This window comes from Ochotona princeps, chromosome 11 (genome assembly GCF_030435755.1).
Source record: "Ochotona princeps isolate mOchPri1 chromosome 11, mOchPri1.hap1, whole genome shotgun sequence".
Taxonomy (NCBI): domain Eukaryota; kingdom Metazoa; phylum Chordata; class Mammalia; order Lagomorpha; family Ochotonidae; genus Ochotona; species Ochotona princeps.
In genome coordinates, this window is record NC_080842.1 from 71,165,168 (window position 1) to 71,188,198 (window position 23,031).

The 23,031-nt window shown below is 55.1% G+C and overlaps 1 protein-coding gene across 1 annotated transcript in view; it reads right to left on the reverse strand.

Moving 5' to 3' along the window:
• EVC2 (EvC ciliary complex subunit 2) overlaps window positions 1-22,594 on the reverse strand; it is a 63,742-nt gene extending 41,148 nt beyond the window's left edge. The window contains exons 1-7 of the mRNA XM_004579358.2: window positions 22,432-22,594; window positions 20,324-20,392; window positions 18,547-18,733; window positions 17,535-17,644; window positions 14,653-14,706; window positions 2,997-3,131; window positions 39-175 (exon numbers count right to left, since the gene is read on the reverse strand). Of these exons, the coding sequence (XP_004579415.2) occupies window positions 39-175; window positions 2,997-3,131; window positions 14,653-14,706; window positions 17,535-17,644; window positions 18,547-18,733; window positions 20,324-20,392; window positions 22,432-22,569 (830 nt within the window). The 5' untranslated portion in view covers window positions 22,570-22,594. The remainder of the gene's footprint in view (window positions 1-38; window positions 176-2,996; window positions 3,132-14,652; window positions 14,707-17,534; window positions 17,645-18,546; window positions 18,734-20,323; window positions 20,393-22,431) is intronic.
• Between the last annotated feature and the right edge of the window lie 437 nt (window positions 22,595-23,031).

Consider the following 23,031-nt stretch of genomic DNA (forward strand, 5'->3'; position numbering starts at 1 on the left):
CCGTCACGGCGGCAGTGCAGTGGACAGACAGCTCTTACTCCTCCAAGGCTTGGAGCATGTCCGCAGGGTCCTCAGAAGACAGGATGTCCACCATCTGGTCGTTGAGGGCAAGGTCCTCGTTCACACCGGCCGAGGTGAACAGCGAGGGCTCCAGTCTGCTCTCGAGGTGCTGCACCTGCCAGGGAACAACAGGAGCAGCTGGTAAGGAGTGGGTCCAGAGGGGATGCCGGAGGTCCACACCACGTCCAACGGACGTACACCACATGTGAGGGGCCCACACATGCGTGAGGCTCTGTCTTCAAACCGGGGATGCAATCCTTATTCCCACAGCACTGGCTTCTCCCATGCACGGCCCCAAGCAATGGATGGGAAGCCCTGTCCAGACTTTAAAGGGTTATAAAAACATCTGATAGCCAGCACTACCAAGACCAGGGAGAGGAAAACTTCACAGCTGGCACAGGGCAACTCAACATCGCGGATCGTCCGCCTTCTCATCAGAGTGTGAGATTGAGATGAAAGCCACGGAAGATGGCAGCAGTACGACCATCCACCCTGGCACAGGCGACTTCTGCTTCATCCCCACCCGGTCATTACCCCTGCAGAAAAGAGTGACACGTGCCACTCAGGGCATTTTGACCAGGTCCACAGCAGTCTTCAAAAAGCTCATGGACAGACCTGTCGCAATAGCTCAGTGGCTAAATGCTTGCTTTGCAAGCACCAGCATCCCATATGGGTGCCAGTCCATGTCCCAGCTGCTCCATTTCCCATCCAGCTCCCTGCTTGTGGCCTGGCAAAGGCCCAAGGGATGTCCCGAAACCTTGGGACCCTGCACCCACATGGGAGACCCAGAGGAAGCGCTCCTGATTGGCTCAGCTCCAGCTGTTGCAGCTACTTGGGGAGTGAACCAGCAGACAGATCTTTCTCTATGTCTCTTCTTCCTACTGTAAACACATTTTCTCAATGAAAACAAATAAATCTTTAAAAAAAAAAGGCTCATGGAGCGTGGACCTGGTGAAACAAAACAAGTGACGTGTGAAGTTCAAAAAATTGCTCACCTACACCAACTCACCTAAACTAACTAACTCACCTAAACCAACTCACCTAAACCAACTAACTCACCTACACCAACTCACCTACACCAACTCCCCTAAATCAACTCACCCTCCTATTTTTCCACTGTCTGGGTACACCTGAACCACAAAACTGTCACACTCCACGAAACACCAGGACTCCTACTTGACAGAGGAAGACTAAGGTCAAGCAAGGGGAAGTCACACCCCTCTAGGCCACAGGGCTCAGTCAGAGCCAGGACGGCAATGAACCCAAGTTGCTTCAGCTGCAAAGGCTGACCGCTGTTTTGTCTCAGTGTCCCCACCTCACTGGCTAACACACAAAGGGAAGACGCACAAGGACTTCAGTCTGGAATGCGAGGAAATCGGACCTGAGATCCAACTCTTGCCCTATGGCCACTCCAGGCAGCAGCCTCTGCCTTTGACCATGGGGAACAGAAGCAGCTCAGAGCAGCGGTCACAATGGTGGCAGCTGTGGAGGAGGCAGTCCGGGGTCCAGTGAGACGGGCCCTTGGCCTTCTCCCCACTTCCACCTGCCCAGGAACCCTTAGCCAAGCTCACTCCAAAATGATGGCCCCTCCTTCAGGAAGCGGGGCAGAATCAGCAGGGCCCTCCACAACCTGACCTGGGACAGGACTTCCAGAATCTGGGGAGAGGGCTCATCGAGGCCGGACGCCCACTCACACTCAGACACTGGCAAGCTGTTCAACCCGTTTCCTCAACACAAAGTAAGGGATAAGGACATGGGTGACCACTGCATCCCAGTGGCTGCAGCCTTCAATGGCAGGTCTGCAAGAACACAAAACAGCCTGCCAGAGCATTCCCCCAGCAATGCCCGGTGATAACAGCCTCCCGAAGCTCTCCTCACTCCAGGCCACTGCCTGCTCACAGCAGCTATCTTCCTCCTTCCACCCGTGGCCGGGCCAGGAACACACTCAGTCACTCCTTCACCCAGGCATGGACAGGCTTCCTCCCAACCACATGGAGGCAGCAGGTACCGTTGGGGCCTTGCCACCTCCTTTTGCCCAGACCACAGCAGTACCTGACAGTCTGGGATCCACCAGCTCCCAAGTCAGTGATATATCAGGCCACCTTCCCCCTGGCCGCCACCCCTGGTTCTCAATCAAGGACATGCGAGATTTGAGGATGAACATCCCAGCCTAGAAGGCTGGTTCTACGCAGTGCTTGTGGCACCCAGGAGAAACCACCCTGCCCTTCTTCTCAAAGAAGCTGCTCGAACCTCAGTTCCCTTCTGAGGACAAGCTTGTATGGGAACCATCAGGTCCGGATTACGGCAGGTGCAGGGAAGAGTCTGGGAAAGCTGGTGAGGAACCCAGAGAGAGGGTGCTGCTCCACTTACAGGGGCCACGATGATGTCAAGGGGGAGGTGATGCCTGAGGTGACAGTGGCAACAGGCTGGGCTGTGAGCAAGAGGTACTCCTGGGGAAGGGGAATGGGGGTCCCAGCAGGGAGGGAGGCTGGGCTGTGAGCAGGAGGTACTCCTGGGGAATGGAGGTCCCAGCAGGGAGGGACACTGTTGTGAGAACAGGAAGTTCAGAGAAGTGGGGAGAAGCCTGTGAGGCCTACGGGGAAGAGGGGCAACTGAAAGAGGCTGGGTCCCCAGAGCAATCAACCTCAGGCCTGGCCAAACAGCTGTGCTGAGGACACTCTTGCCCAGGTTGGGTGGGTGGTATGGTGGCTGAGTTGCAGTGCTGCTCACATCTGACCATGGTAAGAATTATCAGTCATGAGGTTGACACTGTGGCCTAGCAGGTGCCACCCTCATAGCATTTCATATGTGCTGGGTTCAAGTCCCAGCCTCTCCACTTCTGATCTGGCTTCCTTATAATACTCCTGGGAAAGCAGCGAGGGTGGCCCACCACTGGCCCACGCCCGGGCAGTCCTGGGCAGCTGCAGTATACTCACCCCAGGTCTGGCGCTGATGCTTCCCTTCAGACCCCAGCATCGTGTCACCAGCAACAGTGCCACCCAGGTCAGCACGAGGGACACAAGGAGGGCTCCCAAGAACCCAGCAGCATGGAGCCCGTGGTTGGGCAGAACCTGCGGGGGCACAAAGAGGGCAACTTGACTTGTGGTCCACGCTGCATCTTCCAGGTCAGGCGGCACACCAGGGGAGGAGGGGTGCCCTCCTGGGCTCCAGCCAGTTCTGGGGTCCCTGATCCCCGAGTCTCAGCACAGCACTGAGGCTCTCATGGCAGCCAGCACACCATAGGGCCCCCCGCCCAACCCCATACTTGGCCAGGTTGCTGCTGAACCAAACCTCAGGCTGGAGCAGGAGTCAGATTGTTTTTCCAGGGTTGGGGGGCAGAATCCCATGGACGCTCAAGAGAGACAAAGGAGGCCTTCACAGGCCCTCCAGGTGACTGGGCCAGCCCTCCCTGGTGAGGTCTTCCCCTGGAGGTGTGGCCCTGATCCAGGGAAGGAGTGGCTTAGGGGGTGGTGGGATGCAGAGTGCAGGAGGCAGGACTGTGCAGCAGGTGCCCCAGGTGCAGCAGGTGCAGCAGGTGTGGCTTGCCACATTCATTTCTTCCCATCTGACACCCAGCCAGCCACAGCCAGGACTGGGTGTGTCTCCACCCCCAGGCCCAGTGCAGCTGGCTGAGGTCACAGAACCCCTGGGAAGAGCAGGAGAGTCCCGGGGGAAGGCTCTACTGTTCACTCCCCCTTCTTTTCCATGGGATCTGAGCTTCTTGCTAAGCATCTAGCTGGGTTGAGCTCTCACACCTGACTGGGCATCAGAACCAGCTGGAGGACATGGAGATTCCTGGGATCCTCCTCCCAGGTCCTGACCCACGGCACTGGGGACAGACCTGGGAGGTGGGGTTCCCAACAAGTTTCTGAGGATGCTGCTAGTCGGCTAGGTATCGTCCCCACCCAACCCCCAACCCCTAAGGACCCAAGCATTAGCTCACTGAATTCTCTTCAAAAACACTGGTAGCAAATCCTACAGAGCCGCCTGAAACGCCAGGCAGCTAGGTCAAAAAGAGTGGCAGTGCTCTCTGGGCCAGTGATCTAACAGTCCTTTCCTCCGTACACTGGGGTAAGAACCCTCCCAGCAGGAAGATCCAATAACGGAACACACGCGAGGTTGTTGCTTGGCTGTGCAATTAGCAAGCATGGCTCTGGTGGCCCGTGTCCAGGCTGCGAGCGGTTCCTGAGATGGGAGTCTTTCTCTCCACTCCTGGAACTCAATTCCCAGCACCTTCCTTGTCATAGATGAAAGCCAGGAGCACCCTGAGAGTGGCAGCAGGGTGGCCCAGGTGGGACTGCCAACTCTGCCATGTCCTGGCCAGATGGCTTTGGTCACTTCCCCTCTCCCTGTCTGCCCTCTCTTGTGGGAGGCAGATGGTAGCCCCCCAAACGCTGGCCGGACAGGAAGTCATCATAAATGAAGTTCCCTCCACCCTGGGTCTCAGGCATAAACAAAGGGTCTCTAGGAACATATGATGCAGCCGCTGGGGCTGGTCCTTAATTAGTCATTTCATTGGTAGAAGGCCCAAGGGAGCTTGACATTTCTGGGATGTTTTCATCCTCTGGAACACATTAACCCAAAGTTCTACATCAAAAAGGAAACGGGAAAAGCCACCTGTGCCCACACACAAGCGGCTCTACAAGATCTCTCCTTCAGCACCCAGTGACTGCATATCTAGCTTGGGTTCCGTAGAAATGTGCAGAAAGGTGTTAAGTGGCAGCTTGATCCAGAATACGCCAGGCTGGGCCTCAGCTCAGAGATGAGTGTTTCGTGTGGCTACCAATTACTGTACCTGTATAAAGTGCAATTGCACAGCCACCTCTCAAGGGGCTTCAGATGCTTGTGAGAAATGGAATTTTAAAACAAGCCTCTCATGCTGTGAAAGAAATGGGAACCCACGCATTGTCTTTTCACAACACGCATTTCACATGAACTATCTAAAGACCTTTCACATGCACAGGCTTCCAAAAGCGTCTGAGCCAGAATAGGCTTCTTTTAACATCCCACTTCCCAAGAATTTTTTGAAAACCCTCATATTAATATTAAAAAGCAGAGTACCACGCCCATGAGAGACGCCAGAGAGATTGCAGCCAAAGATTGAAACACAGAGTAGCACCACTTCCGAGGCTAATGGTTCAAACGCTTCCTGCTTGTAGCCTGGTGGTTTAGTTCAGAAAGACTAGTCAACTTTGATAACCTAGAAAATGCACATTATCTCTATCTCTTGGCCTGTCAATACTATCCATTATTCCCTGAATTCCTGCCGGAATAGATAAGGATTTAAGCCAGCATTTTTAGCCCTATACCTTTACACACAGGCCATGCTGAATACCCCAAGCAAGGAGGTTGCCAAGGCCTGTGAAGAGGGAGTCTACCTGAGAAAGCCAAGGAGGCCTTGGGATGCCCAGGGTTATTGTCAAGGCTGATGATGTGGGTACCCCTGCATGTCTGCACCCAAAGCCCAGACTCTCAGAAAGAAAGCACATTCGGAACTATGTATGTTTTTTTGTAGACACCATTTACTCACAGAGAGCCACTCGAGTCTGGGGAAGGATGGAAACTCTCCTGAGTGGCTCGCTCTCAGAGGCTAGCCTGGCAAGCCTTGCTAAGCAATAACAGCCTGAAGCCACATGCAGTCACTGCTCTGCACACGGGTGTGTGTGTTCCCCGGGGAAGCCGACCTGCTGGTTACAGACCAGGAGCACATGTTCTGTTAGGGACCGGCCTGCTTGTTCTTCCTACAGTCACAGGCAGGTGGTGGTCATGGCTACGTTTCTCTGGCAGAGCAGCAAGACCAGCTGGGTTTGTCAGACCATCAAAGCTAAGCCCGGTCAAAATACGAGTTTCGTTCCACTTCTGCAGCCCGGGGCAAAATATGAGAACACAAGTCAAGGCTGTTGCCAAAGACTGTCAGGTGCCCAGTTCTTTCCCACCTCCACATCCGGCACATCCAGTTGCGTTAGATCCGAAACAACACAGCAATTCATTGGCGCTAGAAATATTCCCTCTGAGCCCTGAACCTGATGGTGCACCTGCTGAACCAGTAAGCTGCAAGAATGTACACAGCACATTAACATATCAACAGAAAGGAGACCCAAAGCAGTCACTAAAGAGAACAAAGGGGCTGCAGATGAGCGATCTGTCGACAGGGTTTTTCCTGACGGAGAAGGGCACCCTGTGGGAAGAGAACTGGGAAAGTGACTGGGGATTCACAATGTGATCTCCGTCGGTCTTTAAGCTCTCTCACACAGGAAGCTGAACTGCATCCTGCATGGGGCAAGCTCGAGTCCTGACTCCCAGTGCCTAGAAAGCCAATCTTACAGGAAAACAAGGTCGCTGCAGATGTAAGCAGGTTAGGGACACGCTGGATTGCCTGAGTCCTAAATCCTGTGACTATGTCCCTAAAGGCAAGGGGAGATGTGAGTGGAGGACAGTGGCTGGCGTGACACAGCCATTAGCCACAGCAGGCTGAGGGTTTCTAGAGCCCCTGGAAGCCAGAAGGAGTCGGGGAAGGCTGCTCTGCTACAGCTCCTACAGGGGCACAACCCCGAGAGCACCAAAGTCACAGACTGGCACTGACTCACAGGGGAGCAGGGTCACTGTACCCTGGACAAGGCAGGAACAAAAACCTCCAATACGTGCACAATCTCTCCCCTTCCTCATCCACTCTCCCTCCACCCTGTTAACTTCCCTCTTTCCCTAACACTTCATAAATTACAGCATTTCTCTTTCTCCTCTTGCTCCCACCTTCTCTGAATACACATCTCAAGGTCGTGTCTCCTTTAGCCAAGAGCTGAGACAGCTCAGTAGAGCAGGAGCTGTCTTCCTGTAACAGCACAGCTGCAGGAATGAATGCCCACACCCAGGAAGAGAGCAGCCCAGGGTTAGCTCTGAGATGCTACCATTGTCCACGCATCTCTTGCAATTCCTACCTCCTGACACTCAGTGGGAGGCAAAACCAGACGGGGCAGCCTCCCTGGTGTGAGCTCATTCACGAGTCCCAGCCTCCCTGGTGTGAGCTCATTCACGAGTCCCACTTTGCTCGAGTACCTGTGCTGCTGGGTTCAGTTCTTCCCCACATGATGCTTCTATGGTCTAGCCTTTTTCTCCCATTAGGATGGCCCCAAAAAAGTAGGACATCAAGATGTAGTTCTATGGGAAGAAGGAAGTTCCACTTAATCAGTGCTATCACCACCATGCACTCATCATGAGCATCACCACCGCCACAATCAATGCCATCACCGTCATCACCATCATCCTCTCTCCATCACTACATCATCATCATCATCACCTCCAACTTAACCATCTCAATCAACACTACCATTATTATGACCACCATTACCATCATCATTATCACTACTGTTACTGTAGTTAATATGAATTGAGAACATATTAAGCACTAGGATTGGTCCCAAGTGCTTTACCTTTAATCAATCCATTTGACCATCATAGCATTACTATGAGATGGACACTACTTAGATTCCTATTTCATGAATCATAATGCCAAATAAGATAATAAATAAATGGTCCAGGGGTACAGAGGTATTAAGTGTGTCCAAAATTCACACCTGCAGTCTGGATTAGCAGCCTCTACATCATGTTGCTGCTATGGGGTCCAGGCTCTGGCCTGGCCTTCTCCCAGGAGCCCTTCACTGGGTGAGCAGGGGTTGGCATCGTTATATTTTGATTTCGAACACACAACTACATGGACTGGTAGGACAATCGTGGGGAACAACAGACAACTCCCTGCATCTTTCTTCTAAGAGTTACACAACCACTTCCAAACTTCCTCCCAGGGAAAGTTCTTCAAGATTTCAAACACTTTTAATTCAGAATTCATAAGTCCACCTCCCACGTGAAACCTGAGCTTTGTTGTAAGTCTGCTGCCCTGAAATTCTCTACTCAAGTGGATATGTCATGACAGGCAGCCAGTACTGGTCCAGTGTTTGGTTACAGCGGCAAACGTTCCCAACATCTGGGAACATCCCACCTGACTCCACAAGTATTGCTCTGGGCACTGGGGGGGAGAAGCAGAAATAGCCAGCGGGTGGCGGGAGCAAGCCTGCTGGTGGCAGCTCAGGGGCCCATGGCCTTGGAGAGCGGGCTGGGGACCTGTCACATCCTCCTGAGGGATGAGAGTAATCCATGCACGTAGAGAATGCAGGCTGCTGCATGACATCCGCCTGCAGGAAGCCATGGCTGAGGGGCAACACCAGGGCTGTGGCTCCTGTGTCAGGTGACTCTGCTGACGTGAAGTGACCTAAGTGAGCAAGGCCACCGGGATGGGGCAGAGGAGCGATGCCAGCTGCTGGAGGGAAGGGCGGTGGGGAGTATCTGCAGGCAGGCAGAGTTGGCTTCTGAGTGATGAAATCTTCTGGACAGGATCACGGTGGTGAACGCACAACATGATGAGAGCGTGAAAGGTGAGCAACAGGAAACCCCACAGGCGTGCCCTTCACCACACACAGAGCACAACGCCTGCCTTGCCAAGTGGCTGCACACAGCCATTCCGAGCAGCTGCAGCCACTGCCGCTGGTGGGCTGAAGGGAGGGCTTAGGAGGGAGGAATGTTGAGAAGCCAGAGTCACTGTGGTGTCGTGACTGAGTGATGAGAAGCACTGCACGATGCCAAGGCCAGAGGCCCAGCAGCATCCCAGAATGTCTGCCTGTGACAGCCGTCTGCTGGGACCCACTCCCTGCACTGACAAGCCCCAAGGTAGCCACACTCTGAGACGGCCCATGAACACAGTCCTCCCAAGAGCATAACTACCATAGATTTCATTGTGTATGCATAAAGAAGAGTGGTTATTACAGTTCCCTGTGCTAGCTCTCCTTGTAATCCTGGGAAAGACTCATTCGCCCCTCACCCCTTCAATCACACGGGAGGGGAAGCAGATGCCTTCGAAGCACCACCTTTAGGAAGAGCAACACCAGAAAGCTATACATGCTGGGAACCCAATACCAGGCTACCAAGCCAAGAGGAAGAGCTGCTTAGTGACTTCATTCGTGTCACAACTGTATTCACAGAGGCTAACATGTTGGCTGTCTGATGAGGGGAATATAAGAATATTCAATTCTTCCAATTTTCTGTGTGTGGAATATAGGGCGATAGGAGGGCTGCCTCCTAATGTCCACAATGGCCAAATACCAAACCCCACCCATGGACCACTCACCCCAAACACAGAAAAGGCTTGAATGGAAGGTCATACAGCATGATTTCCTGGAAATAAATTGAACTCTCTCTCTCTCTTGCTCACTCTAACCAAACATCCATGAGGTGTCAGGGGTCAGTGGCTTGTCCCATTGTGCTTGAGGGGCAGCCCTGAGGACAGAGGCTGCTGGCTGTGCCTGTACTAATCCAGGCAAGAGCAAGGGCTCAGCAGCAGGCACAGATGGGCCCATCACACCTACTCACATCTCTGTGCCCACCCACCATCCCTGCGTGATGTTCCCATCAGGGAACAGCTGCACAGCACGTTTCAGGACCTTGGCCAGCTCCCAGGGCCAAGCTGCCACAACATGTCCTCTGCAACAAACACTACAACAGACTGTGGGGCAAGGTCGCTTCCAAGGCAGAAATTCTCTAACGATGCACAAGAACTTTCAAAAAGTCTGTGAGGAAAACGCAATTATAAGACAATTTTGGTAAGAAAATGAAACCCATACACCTGCATTTCCTGTGCACTTTCTTCAGACACCTCTTGTTACACAGCAGCTAGAGGAGCAGCTTCAACATCACCAGATGACAAGGTGTGACAGGTGCTGCATTCCTGTAAAGGGGTACAACTCCCCTCAGTGGAGCCAGGGACTCAGAGAGGTGGACAGGGAAGTCAGCGCCCACGGACGCTTATGAGCTTCTGAAAAGATGGGTGAGCAAAGGACAGCAGGTGCATAATCAAAGTGATGCAGACAACACAGGGACCAAGTGGCCCAGGAAGGACTGAGTAAATGAGGCCTGCACGGGAGCCCCTGGAGGACACAGCACCACCCAACATATGTGTAAGGCAGACCATTCCAGCACGGAGAGCAGGGTGCCAGGAACAAGACTGGGGGCGAGGAGGGCAGAGGAAGGTTGAGGCAACACCCTAAGAAATGACACCATAATAGGGCAGCAGTGGGCCAATGACCTGGAAACAGTGCGGTGCACAGACAGCAGGAGAAACGATCCATGGCGGCCAAAGAATCCAGCCCAAGATCACATGCTTTTGTCAACGAACTCAGTGATGCGCTCCCTCCGCCTCGGCCCGAGACTGGAGATGATTCGCTGGTAGAGTTCTCTTCCTCTCATTCCTGGATAAGTATGCTTTACTTATCACAGACATCAATTGTGTCTTATTCTGCATGTTTCAAATACTTGCACCTTCTCACTGGTGCTGGTTTTAACTGCTCATCTTCCAACCATCTGTTGGAACCATCTGTAGTGCACGGGTTTCTTCGGGTCATATGATTTAAACCTGTATTTACATTAGCCACCTGGTCATTCACCTCTGTGTTTTTCTTCCAAATGATCCGGTCGGCAGCCATGAAACGTGTGTGTGATACTCCCCTCTGTTTGATGAAAACGTCGTTGTATCACTGATACAGATGCGTAGCCACCCACTTCTTCCACAGCCTAACTTCCTGGAGCCCCTGGAACCTTTCTAATACCTGCTAGGACAAATCTTACCTCATAACTCATCACCTAGAACTCTCTCTTGGTTTTATAAATGTGTCTTCACGGGTGAAATTGTGACACAAAGGTAACAGAGAATCACCATGGAACTGTGCCGTAAAGGAACTCGGGAATGGGGTCACAACAGTCGGCCTGTGTCTTTTATTAGACTAGAGCCCCAGCACCAGGCACCATGTCGGGCCCGCCAGCCCTTCTGAGAGTCTGGGATGACCACAGAGGCTGCACAGGAGGCTTGCACGCAGTCTTCCTTTTTCTTGGCAGGCATGTTGATCTCCCCTCCAAAAGGTCACAGGAAAGTAGGGAGACGGTGGGGCGTCCTCCAGGTGTGCCTGAGTCCCAGCTCACACAGAGGGGGACTTCATGGCTTGCCCTTGTTCTGTAACTGCTTGACAACCATGTCGGAGACCTGCCCCCTCCTGGGCGAGCCAGGCCTGGTGATGGCCCTCACACATGCCTGGCTTGCCTGCGTCTTCGCTGCAGGCACACGCCAGCCCTGCCAGGGCATGAACACAGATGCCTGCAATGGGGTTCCGGTCCGACAACACTCTGTCCTGGCTTGACCTTGAAGTCAGATCATCTGCTGCATATTTTAGAATACTCCCTCCCCAACTTTAATTCTCTTCAGCATTCCCAACTGAATTCTTCCTCCTCCAGGGAGCCTGCCAGCCTGCCCAACCCACAAGCTCTCCCTTTCCCTTCCATCAGCACCCACAGCAAGCGCAATCCCTATTTAAGGGCACAAACCACATGCAGCCACAACTGCATGCTGCTTGGTGGTTTTTTTTTTTTTTTTCACTTCTGTTTCAATGTGAGGTAGAGGATGTTAAGGTAAAAGGAGATCTGGAGCCTCAGGCCTCCCACAGCACTGCTCCCTGGAACCTTGAACTTGCCCTGACATAGATTTGTAGCACCCTTGCAGACCTGGCACATGAGCAAAAGTCCCTGGTACACGTCACTCACCTATAAGGCCCTGATACACATCACCCATTCAAGACTCCGATGCTCGTCATTCATTCTCGGTAAACACAGAACAGGTGGCACAGGACAACAGGTGTTGTTTCCATGAGCACACGGCAACGACAGCGATGACGGCAGCTGACGCTGAGCCCTGACAAGAGCCCAGGCATGGGGGCCAGAGCAATGGCTCAACTGGCTAATCTTCCACCTCCAAGCATAGCATCCCATATGGGTACCAATTCTTATCCCAGCTGCTTCACTCCCTTCCAGCTCCCTTCCTCCTGCTTGTGGCCTGGGAAAGCAGTAGAGGACAGCCCAAAGCCTTGGGACCCTATACCTTTGTGGGAAAAGTTCCTGGTGCCTGGCTTAGGATGGGCTCAGCTCCAGCCATTACAGCCACATAGGGAGTGAACCAGGGGATAGAAGATCTTTCTCTCTCTCTTTCTCTTTGTAAATCTGTCTTTCCAAAGAAAGAAATTTTTAAAGGAGGCCAGGCACTGCGCTGAGTGCTCTGTGTATGCTGACCTCATTATGGTTTCCATTTTCAGACAGGTAACATGACCGGCCCACACACAAACATGGGAAGTGAACACCCAGCTCGCTGGCGTGTTGTGCCCTTGACACTGTCCAGTGTGCACAGTGCTGTGCTTCGTAGGGAGCTCCTGGAACCAGGGTCATGGCCTGACAGCACCTGGTGAAACCCAGGCCCGGTCCCCCACAAGACTTGCACCTGTGTGGGTCTGCATCCTGCATCCGTGCATGGGCAAAAAATGGCCTCAAAACCTGGGAGAGTGCCATCCCCACAGGGCTCATAGCCGGTCCTCACCCTCCAACCATGCTGTGCCAGCCACCTCCTCCTGGCTGACAAGCATCAGCCCAATCACGGGACAGCTGAGTGCCACCTGCAAGGTGAGGTGTGCAGGAACACAGGGATGCAGACAAGGCCCCACCTGCAGGAAGCTCCCACAGCCACAGGGGGCGCTGTTCCACGTGGATCTGGCTGCCCCACCAAATCTAAGCAGCTTGCCAGCCTTGTAAGTAAGGGCCAGCCTTGGGTTTCTTTTCCATCTCTTGTATAGGAGTCTGGCTCACTTGGAGGTGCTGTGGGACTGAATGGAGCAAGGCTCAGCAGCCAAACCCCTGGGCACAAACACTGGCCCCATCACCCAGCAGCCACACGCATGCTGGGCACTGCCAGTCTGACAGGTCTGCCTGCAAGCTGGGGCCTTGGGCAGCATGGGGGAACATGGACTGGGGGAACATGGGAGCCGGCTCCCCTTGCCTCTACTGTTTATGCAATGTGCTCCGTGCTGAACCCCTGCTTTCCTGCTGGAAGTGTCCAGCAGAGGGAGCCCTAGGAGAAAGCCCTGGCACTGGGTGCCAAGGAGCTGGCCTGGCAGACAATGCTTGGTCCAAGCTGCCACAGCTGCCAGCATGAGAGACGGGGAGTGTGCAGTGTGCGGCTACCTGGAGTGGGCACCAGGAAGCCTGCAGCTGCTTTGTAGTGTCACCCCATGCCTTTGTCTTTGCCAATTTTGCATCTTTTCATTATCATAAGTCAAGGCCACGGCCCCAGCCACATGTAAGTCATGTGAGCTAGCCTGACCTTGTGCACATGGCTTGACCTCAGCCTGCTTCACACGCCATAGCCATGAAATGAAAGAGTGACCCAGTCATTTCCAGCTCATGAGACGGTGGAGGAGAAGGCAGTCTGGCACGTTAGCACTTGCAGTGGCTGGGATCCAGCAGGTGACTAAGCACTGTGAAGTGTCACCCAGTGAGATACATGACCGCATGTGTATCAGTTACATGACTGGGTAATCACAGGTACTGGGTCATGTAACTGTGAGGGTGGCTAACGGGCAAGGCCCAGTGGATTGAGAAGGGGATACTCACCTTCCAGAAGAAAAGCTTAGAGCAGGGACACCCTCCTCTTACTCCTTCTGGCATCAGAATCTCAGGTTCCCTGGTCCTGGACTCCGGGACTGGCACAAAGACTCATACTTGGAGTTCTAAAGCCTACAGCTGTGGCCTGAGCACTGCCACCAGTCTGCAGGTGGCAGTCAAGGACTGGCCAGTCACCCCAAGCACGGGAGCCAACTGTCCTTAGAGGCAGCTCTTCAAAAAGCCCACTGCTGGAGCCAGCATCATGGTATGATAGATCAAGCCACCACCTAGAGTGCTGGCATCCCAGATGGGTGCCAGCTGGAGTCTTGGCTGCTCTACTTCCTATCCAGCTCCCTGCCAATGCATCTGAGAAAGCAATGGGGAATAGACTTGGGCCCATATACACTTGTGGGAGACCTGGGAGAAGCTCCAGGCTCCCGGCTCCTGGCTTCAACCTGCTGAGCCCTAACTGTTGCAGCCATTTGACGAGTGAACTAAAAGACAGAAGGTCTCTCTCCTCTCTCTATAACTCTACCTTTCAAATACAAATAATTAAAAACAAATAAAAGCCCACAGCTGTATGTACTAGGACAAAAGCCATGCATGGAGTCCAGCAGTCGAATTCTGTTCCCCACAGTCTCTCAGACGGATCCTCAGAGACCTAACCAGCCCACATCTCTGTGGAGCCCGGACCAGAACACACAGGGGCAAACACTGAACATGTGAGAGAAAGGCTGCACGACTGTGTCTGAGGAACAAAAAGCTGGGCCGCACCAGGGAGAGCTGCCTGCAAAGGGCAGGATTCTGGAAAGATCTGGGAAGACAAGCTGTCCCCAGCTGCTGGACCTGGCAGCAGACCTTCAGGGCAGAGAAGGACACCGTGCCCGTCCCTGCAGTCGGTCAGAGGGAGCTCAGCCATGACCAATCAGCCACAGGGTCTCCAGGTAAACAGCCAGGCAGACAAGCGAGCCGAGGACAGAAGACCCCAGCATCAGCACACACCTGGCTCCTGGCAGATGACATGGGGGAAGCAGAGGCAGGGTCAGGCAACGGGGGTCCCAGGCCTCCTCTTACCGTTATCTTCTCCTCCACTGTGATGCTGAAGTGGGCTCTCAGCTGTGTCCTGTTCTAGAAAGTAAAATAGAGTGCTCCAATGAAGCCATGGCATCAGACCCTCCTGGGGGACACAGGTGCTTTTCCCGTGCCCCACACCAACATCACGGTGGCTCCCAGCTACTGGGGGGGTTGTGTTTGCAAGGGATCAAAGTCCTCCAGGAGGAGAATGTGGTGCAACAAATCCCACCACATGCACTCTACAGGGGTCTGGTGGGAAACCCAAGCACCAATCTCTCGGAGAGTGGCCTTGAGGTGCCGTGTTGGCACAGGGGCAAGGGGGCTGGGGCTGCCTGGCTCACCCCACAGATGACCTGATATGTGGCCATGTGGCTCAGAGCAGTCACTCTCCAACTTAGCATTTGCTGCCTCCAAGGTCGGGGAGATGTCCCCTCTCCTAGTGCTCCCTGCCCCCTAAGCCCCATCTCCTAGGGTGCCTGTTGGGAAAGCCACACCTCCTGGCACAGCCCTGCTGAGGAGGTGCAGCCGGAAGTGGGAGGTGGGGACAGCCGAGGGTTGAGAGTCCTCCAACCATCCACGTGTGTGTCTGAAATGGCCCTGGGGTGAATGCCAAATCCCTTGCGACTAGAAGACAGGAAGAACAGTGACAGGAGCCCGACTTCTGGGGTTCGTCAGGTGTCTGACCTAGGGCGAGGATGGAACCTCCCTGAGCTGCAGTCCCCTGTCTGTCCAGTGGGCAAATGGGTCAACCCGGAGGGTTGCTCTGAGGAGTCGAAGCTCTGACGTTGAAGCCAGCGGTGTGCCTAGCACACAGGGAGTGTGTGAGAGGACCACTGTCCTCGGCGGCCACAGGCAGCTAGAGGCCGGGAGCAGGCTACCTCTTGCCCGCTGTCCTCGGCGGGCACAGGCGGCTAGAGGCCAGGAGCAGGCTACCTCTTGCCCAGCACGCGTGGGAACCGAAAGGCTTGGGGCTGCAGATGTGAGACTAGCCATCCACACACAGCTATCCGCGTGTCTCTTGGGGACAGAACCCAAGCGTAAGCACTTCCTGTTTACTTTCACAACCTGCTATTGCCCATCGAAGAAGGGACCTCTTGTGGTAGTTCTCCTACCCCTGTTCTCATTGCAGCCAGTGCATGAAGTCAGCTGTGGAGCTGTCCACGGGCAGGCCCAGCGGGCAGCATGCTAAGTGTCTGATGAGGGACGCTGAGCCCCAAGACCATACCGTACATGACCTGGCCTTGTGTCGTGGGGCTAGCAGTCCCTATGTCCCTCCTAAGAGGGGCTCCATGGAGGCCGTCCCCTTCAGGCAAGGCTGTGGCTGCCCCTGGCAGGAAACCCCTGTCCCGCCTGCCCTGTGCTCACAGTGGCAGCCCAGGTCACACTAGATGAGGCCAAGGCAGGAAACGTGGCAACCTCATACCTGCAATGTGGGATGGACACACTGTGCCCGGTCCCTTTTCTTAGGAGGGAACAGAAAATGCCATAAACACAAGTCCTTAAACATAAACATCAGTAAAGTCACAGGCTGACTCTCCCATGGGCGGCTCTGCTGGGGTATCTATGGCATCCCTGTGAGCTCCAGGAGTTTGTGCGGGGCACACAGGAGTGTGAGCGCTTGAGAAATGAGATGTATTTCTGCAGTGCCTGCCTCTCACTGTAACAAGTGAGGAGCAGGATCAGCCAGAGCTTCCAGGAGGAATGGGGCCGAGGGGAGCTGCCCTCAGACATGGGACCAGCCCCTGGGAGCCCTACAAGCACATACAGCTGCTCAAAAGGCAGTCAGAATAAGGTGACAAAAGGAACCAGAGCACGGTGAGCTCTTGGACGACAAGCCCGTGTCCAGCCTGTGTCCAGCCTGTGTCCCAGGCGCACAGCGCCTGCCCAGGATGGGCAACAAGCAGCTCTCTCTGCAGGTGGGAACACAGAGAGAGGAGACATCAGAGTGTCATAACCAAGGGTGGCCCCTAAAACCCACAGGCTGATGCCTGCCGCCATTGCCTGGAGCGATGCCACCCAGTGGGAGACGGGGCCTTCAGAGAAGCGATGGATACAAAATGAGGGAACCACGGGGGGCTCTAACCCAACCTGACTTGGTTCTTATAAGGAGGAAAGGTGGGGACACACACACACACACACAGACTGTGGGGGGGACACAGGGAGAGACGGCGTCTGCCAACAAGGAGAGAGGCCTCAGGGGGAAGCAGCCCTGTCCACAGCCTCACCTTGGACTGCAGCCTCCAGAACCAGTGGCAACACATTTCTGCTGTGCCAGCTTCTCCCCCGACCTCCCATAAGCTTGTCCCAGCAGCCCTGGCAGTGCACCGTGGTGGTATCTGATGGCTAAGCGTGGAGACACAATCATGAAAAGCTGACGTCTCTTGCTGACAGCATTGTAACCACCCTGAGTTAGGCAAGTGACGTGAGATCATGTGCCACATGTGTGGGACCCCTGGACCTGTACTGTCATCAGGAACATGCCACCACCAAAAGAGGGGCGGGACGACCTAACAGCTCTGTGCCCTAAGTAAAAAAGAACCTCCTTCCGCAGTAATGAGACAAACTTTACAAGTGAGAATGGAGGGACCAGTGTTGGGACCCAGCCACCCCACTCGTGTGATGCCAGCATCCCATCTGAGGGCCAGCTCCCTGTCCACACTTGGGGAGGCAGGGAAGATGGCCACAGGCTCAGGCCCCTGCCACCCTGTGGGATACCCAGAGTTCCAAGCTGCTGGCTTTGGTCTGGCCCAGCACTGGCTGTTGTGGCCACCTGGGGAGTGAACCAGCAGATGGAAGATCTCTTGGTGTCTCCATTGTTCTTTTTTGCTACGTCTTTCGAAGAAATAAACACACTTTTAAAAACTGAGTAAGAAAGGAAGTACCGGTGGCCAGCTCCGAAAGGTGAGCTGGGCAGGCAGCAGCAGGCTGTTCCCGGTCCCAAGGGCTCTGGCGTCCATCGAGGCCGTGTAGCTGACCCAGTAGGAGTCTCCAGCTGCTCAGAGAGGTGACAGGTGTCAGGGAGCGGCTGGCCAAGCCTCGCCCAGCCCAACCCAGCCAAGTGCAATGCCCCACCCACTCTGCCACACCCTGCCCCTCCCAGCCCATGCCCTGCCCCGCAGCCATGCTCACCCACTCTGCCCCAGCCCATGCCCTGCCCCGCAGCCATGCTCACCCACTCTGCCCCAGCCCATGCCCTGCCCCGCAGCCATGCTCACCCACTCTGCCCCAGCCCATGCCCTGCCCCGCAGCCATGCTCACCCACTCTGCCCCAGCCCATGCCCTGCCCCGCAGCCATGCTCACCCACTCTGCCCCAGCCCATGCCCTGCCCCGCAGCCATGCTCACCCACTCTGCCCCAGCCCCGTCCTTGTTCCACCCTGACAGGTGTGCACTGGCTTGGAAGGCTCATCCCCTGCAGCCTTGGGATCTCACTTTCCTGGGGACAGGCAAGGAGATTGGGATGACACATGCCGGGGTAGGGTCTCTCTGCTCCAGCTGTGACCTCTCCCCAAAACAGGTCAAGCTGCTCCCAGAGCTGCTTCCTCAGCCCAGGACTGCTGAGCACAGGGACCGTCCTGCAGCCCACCAGTGAGGGCCTGTCGGCATGCAGTCATCTGGTGAGCATGGCTGAACACACCTGAGCCAGGTGTGCACACAGATCAGCACCCAAGCATGCTTCCTAGGTTCACGTCAACACAAACTCAGTTCTCATCTCGCGAGCACGGGGGAGAGGTCTCCCAGGGATCCCGCGTGACTCCACCTTCATGTTTGTCTGGATGCTACGTGATCCCCGCCTCTGCTATCCCAGTGCTGTGGAGACTGACCATGCAAGTCTACACAGTGAGGCCCTGTTTAACCCCATGACCTTGTTCTGTCACTTCCAGCTCTGCTCTACCTTCCAGAAACTTCTTCCCGAAAGCTTGGAATCCATCCGCGGTCCTATTTCCCCCCGAATCCCTGATGGTGAGGCCAGTGATGTTGTCCAGCAGGAGCAGATCCGAGAGGTTGGCCGACGAAGACGTCTTCACGTTGTCTACCAGCAGCCGCACCTGCACGGTCTGTGGGTTGCTGTGCCCAGACACCTAGGACAATGGGGGCCGGGAAGAGGGCAGGTGAACTGCTGAGGCTTGTGAATGGGGTCTCCCCAGTGGCTCTGGGAGTCATCAGGCCCCTCCTGGCCTCCGAGCTCGCCAGCCTGCTGCTAGGAGACGGTGGCCAAGAGGCTGGAATCCTGACCCCCAGAGACAGCGTCCAGCAGAAGATCTCAGAACATGAGCAAAACATCAAGTGCTCAGGCCACAAACTGCGGTTGACAGTGTTAGTAGGAAATGCTGTTGTTCAGTCCGTTGGAAAACTCGGCCCTGTCCAGGGTCTCTAGTGGCCATCTGACCTCGCCTGCCTACTGGTCCACGTGTTTGCATGGCTCTGCTGTTCTGCTGCTGCTGCTGCTGCTGGCAGCGGCCCCATGCCCAGGGGAAGCCGGCTCACCCTCTGGGCTCTGCAGCTTCACTCACTCTTCTAACCTGATCACCCGCCCTTCTGTGTCTCCATCTGTCCAGCCCTGACAAATCAGGGGCAGGAGCTGGAGGCCAGGGCAGGAAGCAAAGGGCGTTGTGGAATCCCAGTGAGACAAAGTGGGCAGCAGCACTGAGTGTGGCTTGTTGCCACTCAGGGACAAGCGGGAAGCAGGCAGGTACATGCACACGTGTCTGATCCTGCACACTGCACGTAAACGGTACAGCACCCCTTCTGGAGGGCAGAGCAGGAGGAGGCAGCAGGCATCCAGGAGGGCCAGCAAGCAGGCAGACAGAGGGCAGTGAGAAAACGCAGGGCATGCACTGAAGTGTTAGCTCAGCAGCAGGGAACTGTCCAAACCCCAGCACACTCCAAACGCGGCGCTCGCCCAGAGCTGCTCCTGGGAGGTGGACCTGTGCATACACCTGGGGCTGGGACCACACCCAATCCTCAACGGCAGCAAGGCACAGTGTGCTGGGAGCCGCGGGCCACGCTGCAGCTGAACAGCGGCCTCTGGATGGACGCACGGCCACCGAGGTCAGGCTTGTGCAGGTCTTGCAGGTGTTCCTGGCGCTCCACGCCCATGTAACTAAGCCCATGAGCACACCTGGCAGCCGAGGAAAGAACGAGCTGTCCACCTGAGCCTGCGAGGGGACTGCTCCAGACTCGCGTCTGGCCTCTCCCGGGCTCTGCCACAGGCTCACTCTGACCTGCGGCCCTGCACTATGCTGGACTGCAGCTGTCTGTGGGGCGGCTTCCCGACCCCCCTGAGTCCTTCCATGGCCACTTAGCCACTGAGAGGTGGTGGGGACCCCACACAAGCCTAAGGAAAAGTCACCTTGTGCGGTGAGTAAAACACCCCCAAAATGAAGTGCGTTTTTAAATCCACCAAGTAGCACCGTAAGATCTACAGACGGTACATCTTCCATCTCACTCTGAGCGACCACTATAGATGGTTACGGCCGACGCTGCAGAAAGAAAACCTTGGTCCTGCGATTCCAGTCACAGCGCCGGGTCCTTTGCTGTCGACCCTGTCACTCGCAGGCCTAGACGGCCAGAGCAGCCCCTGACTTGCCAGTTCTCAAACACCCGCTCTCATTGCATGTTCTGGGCAAAATGCCCTGATTCTCCATTTCCAGCTACTTGCGGAAGCTTACCAGGGCGCATTTCTGGAAAATGACTCCGCTCCCTGAAGTCTTCAGAGCTCCTCCTGAAACATCTCCAGACTACAAGAAACCACAGAGGGCAGGGGGAGGTGAGAAAGAGGGTACACTACCCCTGTCCAATACAAGACAAGGACCTGTGTAACAGGGCAGGGAGGAGCAGACTGCTCATCTGAGCTTAAATTGTCTTGAAGATTTTTCTTAAAGGGCATTAAAGGATTGGAAAACAAATGCCACACAGAAGGAACGGGAACACAAGGCTGCATGGCAGCACAGATGCCCAGAAAAATACCTTCAGGGCCAGCACCACAGCATAGCACGCTAAGCCTCTGACTGTGGTGTCGGTTTCCCATATGGATGCCAGTTTGAGTCCCTCCACTTCTGATCCAGCTCCCTGCTAATGGCCTGGGAAGGCAATGGAGGATGGGCCAAGTCCATGGGCCACCGTACTGACATGGGAGACTAAGAAGCTCCTGGCCCCTGGCTTAGGATAGGCCCAGCTCTGGCCGTTGTGGCCAGGGGGGGGGCAGTGAACCATCGCATGAGATCTCACTCTCTCACACTCTCTCTGTGTAATGCTGCCCTTCAAATAAAAATAAATAAGTCTCAAAAAAACCCAGTAAGATCATGAAAGGAAACTACTCAATGAGGGAGTGACTTGCACTGTGCGACACAGGGACCAGGTGCCCTGGGGCCCGGTCCCGGGAGCAGGCGGACGTAGGGTGATGTAACGGCGGGGATCCTGAGCATACAGTCCCCGTGTGTGGGCTGAATGCAGGGTGAGCGGCGAGAAGCCTGCAGTGGCTCCCACAGAAAGAGAGGGAAGGAAAGCCAGGGCTCAGGCAGCACACATCCTCACGGTGCCCTGCAGGGCTAGAGCTGACATTGCCCCTGACACCTGCTCTGCACCCCAGGGCTCTGGCCCCCAAGACTGGTGATCAAATTGCACTCTTGTCGTGCCGAGGAAGCGGTACTAGGCTATCTTTGCCCCACTCTCTACCCCGTGTACACCCCACTTTCCAGGACCTGCGGACACGACCTGCCTTGAAGACAGAAAGGACCTCAAGATGAGCTCCTGCTAAGCTCTCTGGGCGGGCCCTGAAACCTGCACCAAGTGTCACCATGGATGACCGACAAGCAGACACATGGACAGGAGGCCACAAAAGAGGAGGCAGCAAGGGAGGCAGGGGCCACCAGAGGCTGGAAGATGCCAGAAGGACCTCCTGTCCAGTCTGCAGCAAGCATCGGCCTGTCTGCATCACGCCCTGGAATGCAGAGGGAGGATGTTTCCATAGGTCTCGGCCTCCCAGTTGGTGGCAAAGGCTCCCAGCTGAGCTCAGTGACTCTTGTTGTGGCTCTTGTACCCCTGGTAATCACCCAGCCCTTGGCCTAAGAACCAAGACGTCACTTGGGATACCTGCCTGGCCTCTCAGAGCATGAGGGCTTGAGGCCCAGTAATGTTCCTGGCTCCTGCTGATGTACACGGGGAAGCGGGCAGAAACGGCGAGGGATCAGGTGCCCGTCACTCACGTGGGAGACAGAAATTTGGTCCTTAGTTCCTGGCTTCTTCCTGGCCCAGACCCAGCTTTAAAAGCTTAAAGGGTACGTGGGGAGAGACTCAACGGATGGCAGAGCTTTTGCCTTCTCCCTGTGTCATTCTCACATTCAACAAGTCTCTTTGAAACAAACCAGCAGCAGTCTGGAGCTGACTTCGCACTGCCGCTTCTCCCCGAGTCCTCTCACCTTGGGCTCCCAGCTGAAATGAGAACAAGCCACTGCTCGTTCAGGGAACTTGTGGAGCGGCTCAAGTGAGAGCAGGCACGGACAGTGACGTGTGCTGAGCACGTGTAGTGTGCTTGGTGCTGCTGGGTGAGCAGCGGCACACTAGACAGCTGGGTGCACCAGCTGGGCAGAGCAGAGGCCCGGCCACATCTTGGCAGTGGCCGCCCAACGCTTGGGTTCCTGTCCCCTACTCCTCTGAACTTGCAGCCATATCGACAGCAGAAGCAGCAACCTGTGACGTTTTTATACACAGTTGGCTCAAAACGTATTTCTTGCCCCACTTTCGGTATCTGTATTAATGTCTCGAGCTTGTCACTTACCAAATGGTGTGTTCGAGGGGACTCTGCTTTCAGGAAAGTCTTCCCGGGCCAGGAGGGCATGAAAGCAAACAAGGACTGACTCCACGGCCCAGGAGAGGCTGCGGAAGTGAGCAGTGGGCTGGACACCTCAACTTGCATGCTGAATCTTATTTCAAGTGGGACTTCTGCAATGAAACAGCAACACGCATGCATCAGAGCTGCGGCCAGGCAGCAGGACACGGTGATGGAATTCTGATATGAGGAGGGCACTGGAGGCATGTGCTGAGAGTGAATGCAGGGCAGACAGACAGCAGCGTGGACGAAGGACAGACAGCAGCGTGGACGAAGGACAAACGGGAGCATGGATGAAGGACAGATGGACAGACAGATGGATGGGCAGATGCATGGACAGATGGACAGCATCCTCCCTCTGCCAGGAAAATGAGTCCTGTTGCCGTGTAGGAAGCCCACAGCATAGGACTGCCTATTTATTTTTTTCTTTATTGGGAAGGCAGAATTATACAGAGAAGTTCTGACAGAGAGAGAAAGGTCTTTCATCTGCTGATTCACTCTCCAAATGACCACAACAGAAGGAGCTGAGTCAATTGAAGCCAGGAGCCA